This window comes from Alosa sapidissima, chromosome 17 (assembly GCF_018492685.1).
Source record: "Alosa sapidissima isolate fAloSap1 chromosome 17, fAloSap1.pri, whole genome shotgun sequence".
NCBI lineage: Eukaryota > Metazoa > Chordata > Actinopteri > Clupeiformes > Clupeidae > Alosa > Alosa sapidissima.
The window spans coordinates 27,935,465-27,953,410 of record NC_055973.1 but is presented as its reverse complement, the minus strand read 5'-3'; the positions used below and the strand labels follow the sequence as shown (position 1 = coordinate 27,953,410).

Sequence of the window (17,946 nt, the reverse complement as noted above, 5' to 3'; positions counted from 1 at the left end):
TTAAGCAGACCAGCTAACAACGCTAAGTGACCCGAGGGCAAGACACTAGCCGCATACACCACAAATCGACGTAAAAACACGGGGGCAACTATTACATTGTCTTTCCAGAGGAGCCTGTTAGTGATATACTGTGCCATGAACAATAGACTACTGTATACCTTAATAGCAACCTAGTAATAGTAGCCTAGCCTATCGCTCTTAGATAAAATATGTAGGTGAAGGTGAATTGCATGTTGGCTACTCCTGGTGGAATGAATTAAGGACTATCCTCACAGAATATAGGCTACAATCGTGCTTCAGCGCACCATAGTAAGAATAACAAACTGTTCAGTCTTTGTGACAGCGTTATGTAACATCTATCTATCGGCACTGAGTTTGTTATCTCAAAGACACACGAACAAATAGCAGGCATTTATCCTTACAGTTACAATACCTGTTGGTAAAAAAATTAGAATTTACGTAGTCTACTTACCACAGGGGGGACATACTCGCGCAAAGAAACATCTCATAAAATGTTTAACAATAGGCATTTGGCCCGGCGTTCCATGTTGGAGTGTGCGCTGCCGCTTTCGTGCGATCCTACTGGGAGTTGTAATCAGATTATTTTAATCCCCCGCTGAATGCTGAGACCTAACTCACACCTTTCATCCATTTTGCCACGGACCTGCCCAGCCAGCAGCGAGCGAATCAACAAATAGCCTAATGTAAATTAAATGTTGAGGTGTAAATGTTGTATTTTGCTTTCAAGCAGAAGGATTGTAAACAGAGCCTTTGATCTTCAGGCCAAATTCAAGAGCACTAATTTCATTATCCTAAGTGAGATTTGCCACTGTGGGCCATGACCTTTGTGAAAACTGCAAAGTAGTACATGTGCGCTGAACCTGCACCTATTTGTCAAACGGAACTAGGGAAAAATCTCATTTGTATGACACATTTTAGGTTATCACATGTCCACCTTATATTATGCCTTCAAATAAACCTAGTTTGGCTGAAACATATTATAAATGACCACTGACATGAGTTTGTAAATATTGTGAGCCAAGAACTGTAGTTTTAATAAATTACAAAAGTGTGTTCTGACATGTGCCTTAATAATGCTGTAGAAGAGTTAAACCATTTAAGATAAGCAGAGGAATCCTTTTGATCATATTTTATAAAACATTGAGGGATATACAGTTTACATAGAAAATGCACTTACTTGAGCTTAATCAGTGGGGTCTGCAGATATCAAAAGTAGTTTTGTTTTGACATATAAACATCCTTATTGACCTTACTCCAGAAGTGAGCAAAATATATCAATATACTTTGTACAAAACACCATATCATACATCAGTTAACTTTTTAATGTGTTTTGAAAAGACATTAAAGCCAATATTTAAAAAAAATAATAATAATGGAAGTTACGTCCCTCCCAAAGAATGATTCTAATTGTCCATAATATTCACCACACATTTCAGGCAGCTATCCAGTAATGTAACTTAGACATAAGGTTCAATACAAAATATTGTATTAGATTTTTTGATTATACAGCATATCAAATTAAAACATTTGTCCTTTGAATACTTGAACACAAGTAATACTGTACACATACAATAAAATACTGCATTACAAAAATGGTAGAAATGTACAAAAACAATTGGGGATGATTGGATTAAGCCTCGTAAGTGCATTAAAACAGTGGTGATAAAGTGACAATACACACAATAGTAACAGTTGAATTATTTTTGGCATAGTAACAGTACATTTTATACAACAGTCTAATATTCTCCAAGTGAGGTCAATTGCACAGTTTAGAAAGAAAAGGTTTCCACTCTGCCATAACTGTTTAGCAGTCCCATTTTGAATGTTTTGTTTTGTTAAAAAATACATTGTTCATTTTGAACATCTTGTTCATATTTTCTCTGTTGCTGAGCTCCATCTTGATAACACATTTCAAACTGTTTAACCTAAAAGAAGGAACTACGCGAAACACAACTGAAACTAAGTGCATACTTTTGAGTTTTTCAGTTCATCCACCTGGCTTTCCTCATCTAAGCCTGTAGACTCCAGGTAACAGGGTATATATTAACTATATATAACACTTCAGTGGTGTTCTCCTCACAGTTTACAATGTCTGTTCAGTTTTTTTTGTGATTCTTCATGTACAATATGACACATTTTTTAGATAACCAGGAACCTCTCAGCCACCGAACGTTGGCCAAGGAAACTGACTTGGGATCAGAATCGAGGTCATACAAAATGGGCCTCTCGGTGCTCAAACTCCTGCAGCCGGCGCGAGCGGAGTCTCTGGTAGACGGGCTTGGCCTCGCTTTGGTTGAGCTCCTCCGGACTGGAGCTAGGAGACTGGGATGGGGAGTGTGGCTCCAGGCTTTGGGTCTCCGCCTCTGGGCACGGCCCATCCACAGACACCTCGATCTCCAACACCTCCTCCTCCTCCTCGTCATCGTCGTCGTCCTCTGCGCTGTTCGCCGACGCCATCGGCCCTCTGGGCTTGATGGAGATCTCCGTGAGGGACTTGGCCCTGCCCACGGCGGGCGGCTTGTAGAAGGTTCCGGGGGGCGGCTGGAGAGTGCGCGGGGCACGGAAGGTGGTCGGCACTGGGCTGTACTCGCTCACGTTCCCCTCCCGCCTCAGCGCCCCGCGGCCCTGTCGACTCAAGCTGCCCGTTCCAGTCATGCGCTCGGAGAAACGCATCAACGAGGGCACCGACGACGACAGCGGGATCGTCGTGGCCGTGGTGGTGGTGGTAGCGGGGACTGCGACCCCCGTGCCCCCGTCTCCCCCGGCGCTGGCGTCCTGGCCGGGCAGCTTGGCCACGATCATGGCCGTGCGCGCCGTGATGTCGTAGCGCTTGTACTCGCGGTCCCATTTGCGGCGCAGCGTCTGCGTGTCGATGTAGGTGCTCCGGTAGTGCGCCGTGCCGGACCGAGACTTGAGCCCTGACCGCTGCTGTGGCTGCTGCTGCTGCTGAGGCTGCGGCTCTTCCTCCGAGGCCTCCTCGATGGCCGCGTCCCTCGACTGGGCGCGAGCCGAGGCGGCGGCGGCGGCATCGGCGGCGTTGCGGGCGTTCAGCAGCCGCTCGGGAGGCAGGCTGATGGGCCGGGACGACAGCTTGGACCGCGGAGGCCGCATCTGGACCCGGTTAGAGCCGGAGGCAGAGCCAGGGGTGGGGCTGGTGGGCGAAGCCGCGGGCGAGGAGGACGAGATGGGGATGCAGAGGGAGGAGACCTGGGGGATTCGGGGGAAGCGCGGCGAGCTCTGGATGTCCGGGGTGCTGGCAGATAAGAGCCCGTTGATGGACATCGAGTCCACGGTATCCATGGCTGTCAAAAAAAAAACAAGAGACAAAACCATCAAGCAATCATCCCAAACACTACAGTGCTTTCAAAACATGCACCCATGCAACATGTGTTATCTATTTTATGGGCTCTCTGTGTACTACCACCAATACTGACCAGGTGCATATTCTCTCCCTTCAGTCCTGGCCTTGGCCTCTTTCACCTCATCCATCAGATGCGTGGAGGGGATCACTGAGGAGTGCCTCTTATACATCTTAGCATTTTGCTGCTGCAAAGACACAGAAACTGTATCATCCCGATGGGCCTTGACCAGAAACTGTACTTCACCATCCAAAAATTCGGACCAGGGTTCGGCGCACGTCCTGGCCAATGGGCCGAGACTCACCTCCTTGATGTCCCCCAGAGACGTGGAGTGGCGGCTAAGCTGCCGCTCCTTCTCCTGGGCCGTGAGGCGCGACTTGCCGGGCAGCGGCGAGCTCTCGCCGGCCGCGGGCGAGACGGGCAGTGGGCTGAGGGGCGCGTCGAAGATCATCTGGTAGTGGCGGATGAGGAGCTCCACGATGAGCGCCTGGTAGGGGTAGTCCACCAGCGAGGAGAGCGAGACCTCCGCGTCAGCCTGCCGCGGCTTGATGAGCGTGGGCCCGAAGATAATGCCCAGGTTGCTGGCCGTCATCTTGTTCTCGTCGGCCTTCTCGGTGACCCTGGAGTGGACAGGTGGTTGTTAAAACAACAAAATTAGGAGCCACACATGCACTTCAATCACCTCAATGAGTAATTGTAACAAAAAATAGTAAACAGTATGAGCAAAATGGTTTGTGTGAATCTCTGTGCCCAGTATTTGTGAGACTGCCCTATTGTTATACCATTGCATGTGTCTGTATCCCAACTATGACTATGGGTCAAGCTTGGGTCAAGCAAAACAAATCACTTAGAGCAACTAGAAGGGAATAAAAACATTTATGTCCAAACATACCTGTGCAGGTGCTCGACCAAGAACTGCAGTGTTTTGTAGTGGGCCGGTGGCAGCTGCCGGAGCAGGTCGCGGATCTTGAAGAGGACGCGGTTCAGCTCCACGCTCACCTGCCGCGTCTCGGAGGCCAGCGACCCGCGCGACGCCTCCACTTCCTCCACGATGACGCTCTGGCTCTCCTTGGCCAGGCCGATGAAGTCGTTGTAGTAGCGGAACAGAATGAGAGGCTCCGGGAGCTGCACGGGACCACAGAAGATCACATATTAGCTTAGCAAACACTTAGCTTAATTATGGATGGCTTAAACCACAGTCATTTTGCAGTGTTTCCCACAGACTTGAATTCTATTTGTGGTGGTAGCTGGTAGTTTTGAACAAATCTGTTTAGCGTGGTTATGATGCCAATAATGTTTTCTTTAAACATGCATGCATGTCCGTAGAGAGACAGAGAGACAAAGAGAGACTGTGCAAAGGTGCACATAGCTCTACAATGAAAGGATTTCATCCAATTTAAATAGTACAATATGGAAAATCATTGTGTGGTTGTCAATGTTGATATTGTGGTGGGCCGCCACAAATAAGCCAATGCAAGGAAACACTGTTTTGTCCTCCATAAATAGATATCATAGTTATTTACAACAGAGAATGAGCCACCAAAGATGCCTACCTGTCGCAGGTAGAGCTTCAGGACATTGCTGATATCGTGGGGGTAGAGGTCTGACAGCTCCACCAGGTCCTTGCCATTCTCAAACGCCTGGCACAGCTTCTCCACCCGAGATTTGGCTCCGTTCACGCGGTAGATGCCCTTTGGAGAAAAACAAAACAAAAGAGCCTTTCACGTTCACTTGCCTCTCAAGATACAACCAATTTAGCAGCGCGACAGAGGCAGAGAAATGCCCAGAGATGCATTTTGTTTGGGTGACGGAAGATGTTGTTCATACCTTGATGTTTAGTGCCCTGTTCTCAATCTCCGATGTGCACTTCTTCATGATGAAAGGAATACCATCGTGGCTGTTTTTGGCCGTCTGCGCAAAGTCGACGCCAAACAGGTGCAGCTTGCCGTGCAGCTTCCTGTGGCCGCACTGAATGGCCAGTGTTTCCAAGCACTTCTTGTGGCAGGCCAGGGAACACTGAAGGAGGGGAGGAGAAAAAAAAAAGAATTGTGGCACCAAAGTCAAGCAAGGACCTGAGTGTTGTGTAACGGGCTTAAAACAACGGCCACTTTTCTAAACATTCAAGAATGCTTGGAACTAATTTGATTTATGCAAAGTAGAGAGAGCTATCTAAAAGGAGAGAAAAGGACCTTTAAAGAAGTCATTGAGTATGAGGGATGTGTCTGAATGGGAGTGTGTGTGTCTGAATGGGAGTGTGTGTGTGTGTGTGTGTGTGTGTGTGTGTGTGTGTGTGTGTGTGTGCGTGTGTGTGTGTGTGTGCGTGTGTACTCACCTCCTCACACTCGGCTCCATGGAACACCACCAGGCTGTCGCACTCCCTGCACTTCGACGGAGCCCGGAGTTTCCTCAGCTTGTGTGTCTGGGCCGCCTTGGACATTTGCGCATTCCGGAAAGGTCCAGGGGAGCTGGCAGTCTCCGTGACCATTTCACTCAAGCCTGACAGCGGAGAGAAAAGACGAGCACAACAGCCTTAGCACCTCTCCCAGCAGACAACCAGGCAACGCTCCTCTCAACATTCCCATTTGCAGCGAGCGTCACTTCCAATAAAGGTGAATGAAACCCTTTTAGAAAACAACCTCTTCACAAACCACCTCCTCAAAGTGCGTGACACAATTTCTTAACAGCATTGTTCAGTCAAAGAAAAAGTCTACACTATCCTTTCAGTGTGTGTGTGAGACTGTGTGTGTATCTGTGTGTGAGTGTGTGTGTGTGTGTGTATGCGCATGAATACCTACAACAGTCACTATAAAGGACATTCTTAAAATTCTACACTCTGTGCAGTCTCGTCTGCATATTTTCACACAAAGGACGTGACAACAAAAGGAAACAGCCAACTGATACTGACACGCGTGCAGAAAACAAAATGGTTGACCTTGCATGCCGCGTGTCATTTGCACCACACTGCAACCAAGCGGACACTCACCACCGTTGTCTGAGGGGGATGGGGGCTCCCTCTCGTCCAGGTCGTCCGCTGAGGACATAGTGCCCGTGGAAGGGGTCCGCGGCAGCCTCCTCTTGAAATCCCCTGGGACCAAACAGAAAAATCCCATGGTCATCCCAGTAGTAGCAGCAGCAAGACACCTTCTTTGGCTACCGATATCCGTAAAGTGTATGTGTGTGTGTGTGGCAAACACCTTGAGGCTGTTGGGGTTTTTAAGAGGCGTGGGCTGATCTGAGGGGCGTGTTGTCAGATCAGGGGAGGAGAGGGGGGGGGTTTGCATGTATGGGAGCAGGGGGGTGGGGGCTTGGGGGGGCGTTGTGCATGGGGATCATAGCCCAAGCAAAAGACCACCCGGCAGGGGCATCAAGGGTGATTCACACCTCTATTCACTGATCAATCCCTCCACCCTGCCTCCCAGACTGGCCGATAATGACCTGATTGAGCCGCCCATCCCAGACATATCTGCCACTGCATTCCTGGCATTTCACAGGATGCCGGGACAAAGCCGTCATGAGATGGGAATATTAAAGGAGAGATCCTTCACAAACAGCCCAGATTTGTTGTTTAATGAAATCAGCACAAAAGGAGTTAATCAACATGAGGTGTCTATTAGACATTGGATTGGATATGCACCGAGAAATAATGTGCCACTTAGTTCTAAAAGGCTTAACACTTCTACTCTATGCAAACAGTCTGTTAGCATCTTCAGCATTTATGAGCATTGTTAATACTGAAGGAAATGAGCTGGTATTCAGTGTTGGGGTTTTTAAGTGATTGTTTGTCAAAAGATCAAGAGTGGTGGTTAAACCACAGGAGTATCTTCTACAGCAGATGTTAGCCTGAGTTGCATTAGTGCTCAGCACATTTTTGCAGGGCCCAGAGTGAGCTTCCCCCGGGGGCGAGGAGAGGATGCCGCAGTACGTGAGGCTCAGCATGCACGCTTGAGCCCATGACTTGTCTGTGTGTCATAACTGTCAGCAGGCCCAGACGACGTCAGTCAGCTCGGTGTTGATAGAGAGGCTTTGACGTGTGGAATGGTGGTGGAGGAGGAGGAGGGACCCGATGGCAGCTGTGCACACCAACAGCCTCGGGGTGCTTACCAGATGAAAGATAGTGTTTGGGAGAGAGAGAGAGAGAGAGAAAGAGAGAGAGAGGGAGAGAGAGAGAGTGCAGGCCCTACCTGGGCTGGCTATAGGAGAGAGAGAGAGAGAGAGAGGGAGAGAGAGAGAGAGAGAGAGAGAGTGCGGGGCCTACCTGGACTGGCTGTAGGAGAGTCCATGGATCTGGACTCGCTGCTGCCGCCTGCACTCTCCGAGTCGCTGCACATGCCCCCACCCTGGTTTCCTGCTCCCCACGCTCGAAACGGGCCCTGTATCCTCAGAGCTGCAGCCACAGAACACACACATGGACCAACGTCAGTGTTACACAATAGGAAGTGAAGACCTTCAAACACAAATCTGTCAACATTGTTTTTTTTCCTACAACTTTTTCCCCTCACCAATAGGTCATATGACCTTTAACGATTATCATCTTAGTGTGCACATCATCTAATCAATGGATCTATCTTGGCCTCGGCCGCGTGCTAGGCCTCTAATCAATCTTTAATTATGTATGTGGCATATCTGTCAGACTCCTATAAATAGGCCAGACCAAGAGCAAAGCTCTCAGCTCACTCTAAACAAGGGTTTGAAAGTGAGAGGGCAGAGAGAGAGAGAGAGGGAGACAGATGTAGAGATAGAGGGAGGGAGGTTCTGTAAATAAAGGAGTCATTGGAGGACAAGACAGTGTTAATGTCCAGCCACAAGGATGACCTCGGCAGCCGAGCCCTGGTGGCACACAGCAGGGAGCCGAGACAAGCCAGCTCCTTACAGACTCTCTCTCTCTCACACACATAGAATTCTTCACCTCGTCTCCAGCCTTACAGGCTACCTGAGTCACCCCTCAGGGCATTAGCAGACGTCCCATTGAGCAGAGCATAGATCACATCTCAGAAGCCTCACCTCACCCCCAACACACACACACACACACACACACACACACCATTAGCAACAGCCACACCCTCAACCAGAAGCCGAGACGAGCCCTTCTCTCCAGAGGCCAGTCCCCCTCATTCTAACCCCAGCATAGATCCCGTCTCATCATGTTCATCAACATTATTAACAAGGGAGAGCCTTGTGGAGACCCTGTGCTTCCTATTCATGCTCTACAGCACAGCAAAGGAGCGCTTTCAACTTTTTGATACGGGCACATTCTCAAGCTCCTTTGAAAGTTCTTACGAGCTTCAAGATTTGAATCTGAAGACACCTTTTTACATTTTACTTGGTGTACATGAAAATAAATAACACCTATTCAGGAACCTTCAAACTGCCTTTGGCTTCTAAAAACATTTTGCTCATTCCACACAGATTTACACGTATAATCTCCTACCTCCAGCACAACCACCTGAGCAGCAGCCATTGTGAGCTTAACAATCTGTCAATGGCTCCCTTTCATTTCAATGGTAACACATTCATCTGGCTGTAGGAGGCAGTTAGTATTAGGGGAGAGGTGTGTGGGGGCAGATATGATCTAAACTCATTAGCGAGTTTAAACTCTAAACTCTAAACTCAAACAATCTAGCCAGAAAGGGAGAGGGTGTGATCGTGTGTCTGTGAGGTGAGGTGTGTGTGTGTGTGTGTGTTTGAGGGGGGGGGGGGGGGGGGGGGTTAGCTCTGGGTGTGTATTCCACAGGCTACACTTCACTTAAGGGAGCATTTAGCAAAAGTGAGCCACACTGTATTGTAATGCAATTTGAATTGACATTGCTAACCACTAGGCTAGAGTTCTGAGAGGGAGTGACAATGGCAAATAAAAACAGGGAACAGAATGTGTCAAAAAGTTGGCGGAATGTCTTCATGCCTGAACACTAGGGCACTAGGGCACAAAGGGAACATTCCACATTAGTCATGCGCATATCTGATGTGTTTTATTTGCTGTTCTTCTCAAACTGAGTTCTAATTATATTTCACACTATGAATTATGTTTTGCTTTGCCTTATATTTCTGTCCCATACTAGATCTATGTATGTTACCCTTCCACTTTTTACAAATATTTTATTGCTAAAATATGTCGAGGAAACTTTCGGGTAAAGAGTATCATGTGCCAACAGCTTTGTTTAAGAATACAAATCCAGACTAGATATGTAAGAGAGGTATATAAAGTCAACCGACAAATGAAAGCTGTTAATGTTGCTGAATGTAGTGTGTTTGTTTTTCTCCAGCGGAGAGGACTTGCCTTGGATGTCGGTGCTGCTGTTCGAGCGCCTCTCGGCAATCTTGGCCGGCCGTGAGTGGAGTGGGCTCTCCACCTCGTCTGTGCCCAGGAAGTCCCCTGAGGTCACGGACACCTGCGACAGGTTCCCATGAGACGAGTGGCTGCTGCTCATCGACTGCTTGAAGGGGAACCTGGAGGAACAGGGAGAGGAAAAAGAACCTGTCGTCAAGTGAGAAGAAGAACAAGAACAAGAAGAAGAAGAACAAGAACAAGAACAAGAACAAGAACAAGAAGTGGACAAGAAGCGTCAGAAGCGTTCAGGGAGCCCTGTTAAGCATGTTGTAGCAACCCTCTTGATTCGCTAATGGAAAAAATGGTTGTAATCAGATAGTTCCAGATATACACATGAAGTCATCCACCTGTTTTGGCATCCTGTATGTAAGCGCATGTGTTTGTTTGTTTGTGTGTGTGAACAGTGTGTGTGAGTGTGAGAATGTGAATACGTGTGTCTTTTTTGCTGAGTGTTTGTCGACAGCATGTTTTTCAGCGGTCACAGACACGTGGTGGTGATGACCACGCTGATGTGTGAAGTTCTGCCTTTCCCACACACACTCTCTGCTGTCTGGCCAGGGGCCCCTTTTGATCAGCGGGCAGGATCTGGCAGGAGGAAGTGAAGGAAACAAGGCTCCCCTCCACCCTCCACAACAAAAGCCTGTCACCTCCACACCAGCGTCTGTCGCTGCCACCCCAAACTGGACACGGACCCCGTTTTACAAGCCCACCCCCGAGACAAAAAAATCCCCTTTTGAAACTCGGTCTCACTAGTGACAGCTTAAAAAGTTGTGTGCGAGAGAATGCGGATCTAAGAATGTTACAGGTTGGTTTGAACATGAATGACAGAGACATAATGGGCAAACCAAAGGTGTAAAGTGCATGTATGCAATGTTACCTTTAACGTAAACTGGAAACCATGTTTCTAGCTAGCTTTCTAGCTCAATCAGAGCGGTCAGAGGTGTCAATGAATAGTGTTTGAGTGTGTGTTGTGGCCAGGGGAGTGGTGCAGGGGCATGCGTGTGTGTGTGTGTGTGTGTGTGTGTGTGTGGGGTCGGTTGGTGGTGAGGCAGGGGGAAGCGGAGGGCTCAGTGATTTGTGTTGTTGTTGCTGCGGTCCAGCGGGCAGTGAGGGTGTGGTGACCCTGCGTAGTGAAAACAGAGCTGACCAAACCCCCTCTACTCCGTACTGCCTCAGCTTCTGTGCCACTCTGCCTCTCAGGACCTCTATGGCTATCTGGCTTTACCATTCTCTCTCTCTCTCTCTCTCTCTTTCTTTCTTTCTTTCTTTCTTTCTCTGGCCCCCGCTCTATCCTTCGCTCCTCCGACCACAGCCATTTCCTCAGGAAGGCCTGTGGGCGCCTAGTCAATTGTGTTAGAATTTGTCCGACGCAATCCCTCTCTCCCTCTTTCCTCCTCCAACAAAAATCCCTCTCTCTCGTTCGCCCCATCCCCTCTCTCAACATTTCTCATGCCCATTAAATCTCTCTCTCTCTCTCTCTCTCTCTCTCTCTTGCTCTTTCACTCTCTCTCTCTGCCACTTTCCAACACAATTACTGTTGGAATTCTCTCCACCTCTCTCTCTCTGACTCAGCCATTCTCTCATTCTCTCACACAATCCTCCTCTACTTTTTTTAGTGCGCATCACTCAGCACGGCACTCAAGTGTTCAGTAAATGCAGGTTGGCCACAGAAAGCTCTTTCTTCAAACATTGCTCTCTCAATTCCCCTTTTAGAACCACAACTCTAGCGCAGACAAGACATTCACTACCACACAGAAGATAAAAATCAAAAGGAAAAAAGTTCTGCACACTGTTAGACGCTCCCATAAACTTTATTCAGCAACGTTTCGACCCTATAGATTTCCGTCAGGCACTGTAAAAATAAGGTTTACGGGAGCATCTAACAGTGTGCAGATGTGGAGCATCTAACAGTGTGCAGCCCTGCATTCTGCTTGTTCACTACCACAACGATAACTCCTGCATGCCAGTGTGTTGTGACTATATCTTAACCTTGACATTGATTTACTGAGCAGCAGATGCCTTCATCCAAATCAACTCACAGTGGCTATAGTCCAGACACATTTCTTTTCCCTATATGTTATTAAATGTCCATGGTGTTGTTGGCAACTTGCTCTATCAGTGATGGATGTGTACAACGCAGTACAAGAATGTAAACACAATACGCATGTATATTTAGAAGCTGAAAGAGTGTGTGTGGAATCACGTTAGTAAGAATGTGTGCACGTCCACTCACCCAGAGTTCTGCGTGGCAGGCAGGTCGTAGGTGAAGGACTCTCCTCGGCTCCGGTCCGTGGGGAGGCTCCTGACGAACTCCGAGTAACGCTGGCCCGGCTCATAGAGCTTGGCGCTCTCACACAGGGACTGGTAGTTGACCGGCAGCGACACCACCTGGGCCTGCTGCATCTGGAACCAGTTGACCGTCACCTGGAGGAGCGGAGAGGGGGAGGGGGGGCACACACGTCATATACCGGCATCACTTGGATCGGTCAGACAGAGTGAGCTGGATTCTTTCATTTATTTCCATGTGTCATATAAACACTTGTACAGATGTCTGTGTACTTTATCTAAATGGTTTTAAATTAAACCCAATACAGCAGCTACAAATAGTTACATTATATCAAAAACTGGTATGATATAAAACTCACTATTTGACTAGTATTAATAGATGACATGATGGACATATATAGACATAAGTCTGATGGTTGTGTGTATATGATTGCGTTTGTACAGGTGTGTGTGTGTGTGTGTGTGTGTGTCTGTTTAGTGAACTCACCGCTTTCAGTGTCAGGTCGCACTGAAACACCAGCTCGCGGACCTGGGTCAGGATTTGTCTCTTGGCTTTGGCCAGGTCCACCTTCTTCACAGCCACATCGTTCACGCAGGCCCTGCAGTGCTCCTTGGCTTCCTCCGCCTGCCAACAACGAGCGGTCAGTCAGACAGCCAGTCAGACAGCAAACCAACAGACCATCCTCAGACAACACACACGCCCGCCTCGATCTGGCAAACTCAGTGCCAACGCAAACCTCCTCTTTCCTTTTCTCGCTCCTCAGACTTCCTCATTTCCAAACCAAAATGGGAAACACACCCACTCTGAGCTATAAATGGCGTTTTGAAATGATTTAAGACCGACACCAAAGTCAGAGTGGCGTTTTCAGGCCTTGCGTTCAAGGGATTTACGCTCAAAGCTATGACAGGTTCTTGTCATCACTGGTCAATCTAAGGTCATGGAGTGGCTGTGTTTTTCTGTGGCGTCTCCAGTCAGACTGATACCATAATGGCTAGATGGACGAGACTGCCCAACGGGGGCTGGCTATTTCTGGCTCTGCAGCGCCACAGTGTCGTGTGAGAGCTGACATGAGAGTCCTAAGTGATGCTTTGGAGTGGCCAATAATCCAGCCAGCAGAGGTAAAGTGAAACCTATCATTTGTTTTGTTTGTTTGTTTTTTTGTACGTTTTCTGTTTCCTTGGCACCAAGGCGAGGAAGGACTTTGTCTTCTGATTTGATGTTCACACTCCTAAAAATCCCATCACAAAAGGGGTTTTCATGCAATGTCCCCAAAACAGTTCCTCATACTTTTTGAGCCAGTTTCCCAATGCACGGATTAAGCCTAATCCTCGACTAAAAGAGAACTTCAATAGAAATCTCTGATAAAAAAGCTTTGTCTTGGACCAGACTTAACCCCTGTACAAGAAACTGGCCCCATATGTTTACATGCATGTTTTTGTGTGTTTGTACCCACATCCCTGTGTAAGCAACCATCCGAGTATACATTTATATGTGTGTGTGTGTGTGTGTGTGAGTGTGTGTGTGAGAGTGCAGGTAACAGCGGTGTGAGGGTGAGTGTGAGTGTGAGTGTGTGTGGAACACATATGTGAGTGTGAGTGTGTGTGTGTGTGTGTGTGTGTGTATTAGGAACACATATGTGAGTGTGTATTTTGGGACAGCGTTAGCAGCTGCGGACCTTCTGCAGCGCCTCTTCCTCCAGACGCCTCCTCTTGTCCAGCTGTTTGCTGGCGGCTCCGCCGGACCCTGCTCCCGAGGCCTCCTCCTCCGCCCGGCTGGTGGAGTGGCGCGCCTTCTCGTACTCCTCCTGCCGCTGGGCCTGCAGCAGCCGCGCCTTCCTCAGGGCACTGTCCGCCTCGTGCTGGACACACACACACACGCACGCACATACATACACACACACACACGCACCCACACACACACGCACCCACACACACGCACCCACACACACGCACACACACGCACCCACACACACACGCACACACACGCACACACACACATGCACATACATACACATACAAACACACAGAGAAAAAAGAAAGGTATTAACACCGACTGGTCAACATGGAAACACAAGCATACCATCCTGAACACTAAGCAGAGCAATACACAGTTTGCTTTGCACACACACACACACACACACACACGCATGTGTTACAAAACTGCTGTTGACTCCACACAGCTAAGTTCACTTCCTAATTTTCAGTGCCAGCATGCATGAAAGTGCTCTCCACACTGCACACACATGTATACATGCGCGCGCACACACACACACACACACACACACACGCACAAACTTTAATCATCCATCACAAACACAACAGACCTCTTCCATATTCCACTGTGCTACGTAACATTAAAGTAAACACATGCTTGCCCAGCGCTACAGGAGAGGACATGGTCACTTAAGTGAACACAATGTACAGTGCCCCCTATGCCCCCCTCTCCACACGCTGCCATACCCACATCCCTGACGCTGGTGCTGTCGTGCCACTTCCTCAGAGCCCAGTTCTGCTTCTAGGTGTTGAGCTGCTAAACATCCTGCCCCTCTTCCAAGGAGCGGCATTCTCACAACAACCCCAGATCACGCTCAGTCTGCCACCCTGATGCCAAGGAGCGATACGAGACCGCTCGTCACACATACTAGCAGTTAGCTCACCACATCACTCAAAGCACTTGTGGCCCCATTTACGTAAGTGCTTGTTGTGATTGCCTAATGCTCGAGGCTTGACAACACTGAACTGCAAGAGGACCTTGCAAGTGCTAACGCTGACACTGACTTCCCTCTTCATGAGCTACACTCTTTGTGTTGTGACTTACAAACAACTATCCTCAAGTCTATGAGGCTATGTTACGCTTGTGAAAATAGGCTATGACCTATTTGTTTGCCTCTGGTCTTTCACTGCAATTATGTTAGAGGTTTCAGCGGGAAGTCTGCTGTGATTAAAACTACAAAAGATCTGATGATGAAATGGAAGCTTTGTTAATTTAACGCTTTAGCAAATCATAGCTGATTAGATTGCCAGCTATGACATTTTAATGAAGGTAACTAGATAGTGGAGGAAATGGCTCCGAAAGGGCCACGGGAAAACTATGGACCTATAAAAAAGTCTGTTGTAGATTCACACGATGTGGACCAACATTTTTAAGACATGCAGTTGCAGTTTACACACACGAGGTGATGCAATAACATATTAAATGTGTGATTCTGATAGTTCTCACAGAGTTGAAGGTGTCATGATAAAAACAAAACCTCCACAAATCTCTCATAAAATGACTTGTAATAAACATCGAAGTCATTTCAGATCATTTCAGCAAGGTAGAGTCATTTTCAGGAACATAACTCCTGACACACACCGATGACCTTTCAACTCTGCTCCCTCTGACACCCACCATTTTCTTCTGCTCCCTCTGCCACTGCTCCTTGACCTCCTTCCTCAGTCTGTCCAGCTCACTCTTCCTGGACTGGAGCGGCTATGGGGGAGTGGAGAGCACAGGCACACAGTCAACATCAATCAGAAGACCGGTCATATGGGCACACAGGCCTGTTCAGAATGACACAGTCAACATCAATCAGAAGACCGGTCATACGGGCACACAGGCCTGTTCAGAATGACACAGTCAACATCAATCAGAAAACCCGTCATATGGACACACAGGCCTGTTCAGAATGACACAGTCAACATCAATCAGAAGACCGGTCATACGGGCACACAGGCCTGTTCAGAATGACACAGTCAACATCAATCAGAAAACCCGTCATATGGACACACAGGCCTGTTCAGAATGACACAGGTCCAGAGGTCCAGAAGATGGAGGGGGTGGGGTGTTACCTGGATAAACTTATTAGCCTGCAGGGCGGCGGTAGTGTGCAGGATGACATGGCTGTACTCAATGTCGTTCTTAAATGCCGCCGTGTAGATCTCTTTGAATGGCATGAACTCCTTCAGGACCCGATGATGAGGAAAAAGGACAAAATAAGACAGCTTCCTGGTTAGATGCACCTAATTTATCATTTCACAGCCCTATGGCAACGTGTTGTTCCTAATGTTTCTACAGTATGCTGGTTAAATTGTGTATTTGATGTATTTAAAACAGTAGCTGAGACAAATCGTAAAAAAGAGGAAAAATAACCTGTTGGCTGGCGAGCGTCTTTGCAGATTCGGCCATTTTGGCAAAGCTCTTGGCGCACTCGATATCTAAACAAAGAAAGCAAAGTAAATCACAGAAAAGGTCAGCAAAAAAAATAAATACTGGGAAAGAAAAAAAAAAAGAAATGGCGTTCCCAGCATCTGGCGTGTGAAGTCCGCGCGTAAAGCAAACACACAGCCTCAGTTCTGTCAGTGTGTACATAAACCAGCCCCAAAAACGGCAGATTCATGTCCGCTAACGACTGTTCCGCCCTGGGCAGAGAGGTGAGGTTAGGAGACAAAGCCTGCATCCCACACGGGCCCCAGCACTGACCTGGGTACAGCGAGCATCAGTACTGTCGCCACTATCAGCCATTATCAATGATATGGACCAGACATGTGCGCTGAGCTGATGTTGCAAAGCTTTATCAATGTATAACATGCTGTACCACTGCGCCTCTCTCTCCATAACCCTTCTGACACCAATGGGGAGTGGAGGGCTGGTTTTTCTTAGAGATGGTTCAGGGTAAGGTCACTGAGGTTCCTACCGCCTACACTGCCATAGGGTCATGGATCGTCATAGTCAGCCAAAGGTCACTCAAACGGGCTGACTCGGAGACAGCTTTATCCTACTGTCCTTAGTTCCCCGCAATGAGGAATTAATAAGTACTGATTAATGATTGATGGGAGTACTTTTAACACTTTATCAACACACTTGATAAAAAGTTATACAGTTCATCATAAAGACTTGATTACTCATTTAGGCTTTGAAGAGCCAAGGACACAGTTTTCCGGGCCCTGATCTGAGGCCAGTGTACGTACCCAGGCTGATGCGCTTCTCCACCCAGCTGAGCAGGTCCTTGGTGTACTTGGACCAGGCCTTTGCGTAGAGCAGCGCAGACTCCACGCCAGTGAGGCTCCCGTGAAGTACTGTATCCACCTCCTCCACCCGCGCCGGCGGAGATGGACCTGCCACACGCACGCACACGCACACACACACACACACACATCAGTCAGAATTATGTTATAGTTCCTGTGCTTCATATGTACAGATGTAGCTGGCAAGGTCACCAGAAGTGTGAGCCATAAAAAAACTCCATTGACCTTTGTGTAGCTAGCTGTGCGCATGCATCTGTGTGTGTGTGTGTGTGTGTGTGTGGGGGGGGGGTGTGTTGGTGTGCGCACATAGCCAGAGGGGGTCACCTTAATTCAGACTGACGCTAAGCAGCTCTGACAGGGGATTGGTTATGACGGCCTTATGACAGGAAACTATACCAGGGCAGGGTAATGCTCCCTACTTATACACACACAGTGGCTAAAGCCCTTTATCCATGGACACACACACACACACACACACACTTGTACCAGTAAACTGCTGAGTTGGTGGGGCTTGTGTACATTCTTGAAGTGGAATGGGTCTGAGCACTGCTTCCTAGCATGTCAGAGTTGGAGTCTAACCACAGAACACAAGGCATGAAATGACCTACGAAGGCATGTTCTCCCCCCACAGGCCCCTAACCCAAAGCAGACCACACACCCACAAGCGTTGACCCAGAACCCAGCGGTCTGTGCGAGCCGCGGCGGCGGGCTGACCCTTACCTGGGGGATCATCCTTCTCTGGTCCGGACCCTCCGGACTCCACGCACAGGTTTTCAAAGGACTGCAAGGGAGAGACAATGGGGGGCCGGGTCAGTGGCGCGAGGTGGGGAGGATCATGGTGTCCAGACAGACAGGAAAGAGGCCCTCGAGCCGTGCGGTAAACAAGCATCTGCCCCCCCTGCCCAGCCCTGCCCATGCCCTACTAACGCACGGGTCATCTTTTTTTAC

The 17,946-nt window shown here is 48.4% G+C and overlaps 2 protein-coding genes across 7 annotated transcripts in view; both read right to left on the bottom strand.

Annotated features, from left to right (window-relative positions):
• abca4a (ATP-binding cassette, sub-family A (ABC1), member 4a) overlaps positions 1 to 617 on the bottom strand; it is a 53,265-nt gene extending 52,648 nt beyond the window's left edge. For both annotated transcript variants that reach the window (XM_042068242.1, XM_042068243.1), the window contains exon 1: positions 473 to 617. The gene's annotated coding sequence lies outside the window, so the exon portion shown is untranslated. The remainder of the gene's footprint in view (positions 1 to 472) is intronic.
• Positions 618 to 1,135: 518 nt separating this feature from the next.
• The window catches only part of arhgap29a (Rho GTPase activating protein 29a), a 46,989-nt gene continuing 30,178 nt past the window's right edge, over positions 1,136 to 17,946 (bottom strand). For 4 of the 5 annotated variants that reach the window (XM_042067885.1, XM_042067890.1, XM_042067887.1 and 1 more), the window contains 18 exons: positions 17,719 to 17,779; positions 16,942 to 17,088; positions 16,124 to 16,188; positions 15,823 to 15,933; positions 15,383 to 15,463; positions 13,668 to 13,850; positions 12,479 to 12,616; positions 11,939 to 12,129; positions 9,655 to 9,824; positions 7,636 to 7,764; positions 6,364 to 6,465; positions 5,713 to 5,876; positions 5,208 to 5,396; positions 4,934 to 5,071; positions 4,273 to 4,505; positions 3,685 to 4,000; positions 3,456 to 3,567; positions 1,136 to 3,323 (listed from right to left, as the gene is read on the bottom strand). In XM_042067885.1, coding sequence (XP_041923819.1) covers positions 2,230 to 3,323; positions 3,456 to 3,567; positions 3,685 to 4,000; positions 4,273 to 4,505; positions 4,934 to 5,071; positions 5,208 to 5,396; positions 5,713 to 5,876; positions 6,364 to 6,465; positions 7,636 to 7,764; positions 9,655 to 9,824; positions 11,939 to 12,129; positions 12,479 to 12,616; positions 13,668 to 13,850; positions 15,383 to 15,463; positions 15,823 to 15,933; positions 16,124 to 16,188; positions 16,942 to 17,088; positions 17,719 to 17,779 — 3,624 coding nt within the window. In that variant the 3' untranslated portion in view covers positions 1,136 to 2,229. The remainder of the gene's footprint in view (positions 3,324 to 3,455; positions 3,568 to 3,684; positions 4,001 to 4,272; positions 4,506 to 4,933; positions 5,072 to 5,207; positions 5,397 to 5,712; positions 5,877 to 6,363; positions 6,466 to 7,635; positions 7,765 to 9,654; positions 9,825 to 11,938; positions 12,130 to 12,478; positions 12,617 to 13,667; positions 13,851 to 15,382; positions 15,464 to 15,822; positions 15,934 to 16,123; positions 16,189 to 16,941; positions 17,089 to 17,718; positions 17,780 to 17,946) is intronic. The other variant, XM_042067886.1, reaches the window with a different exon arrangement.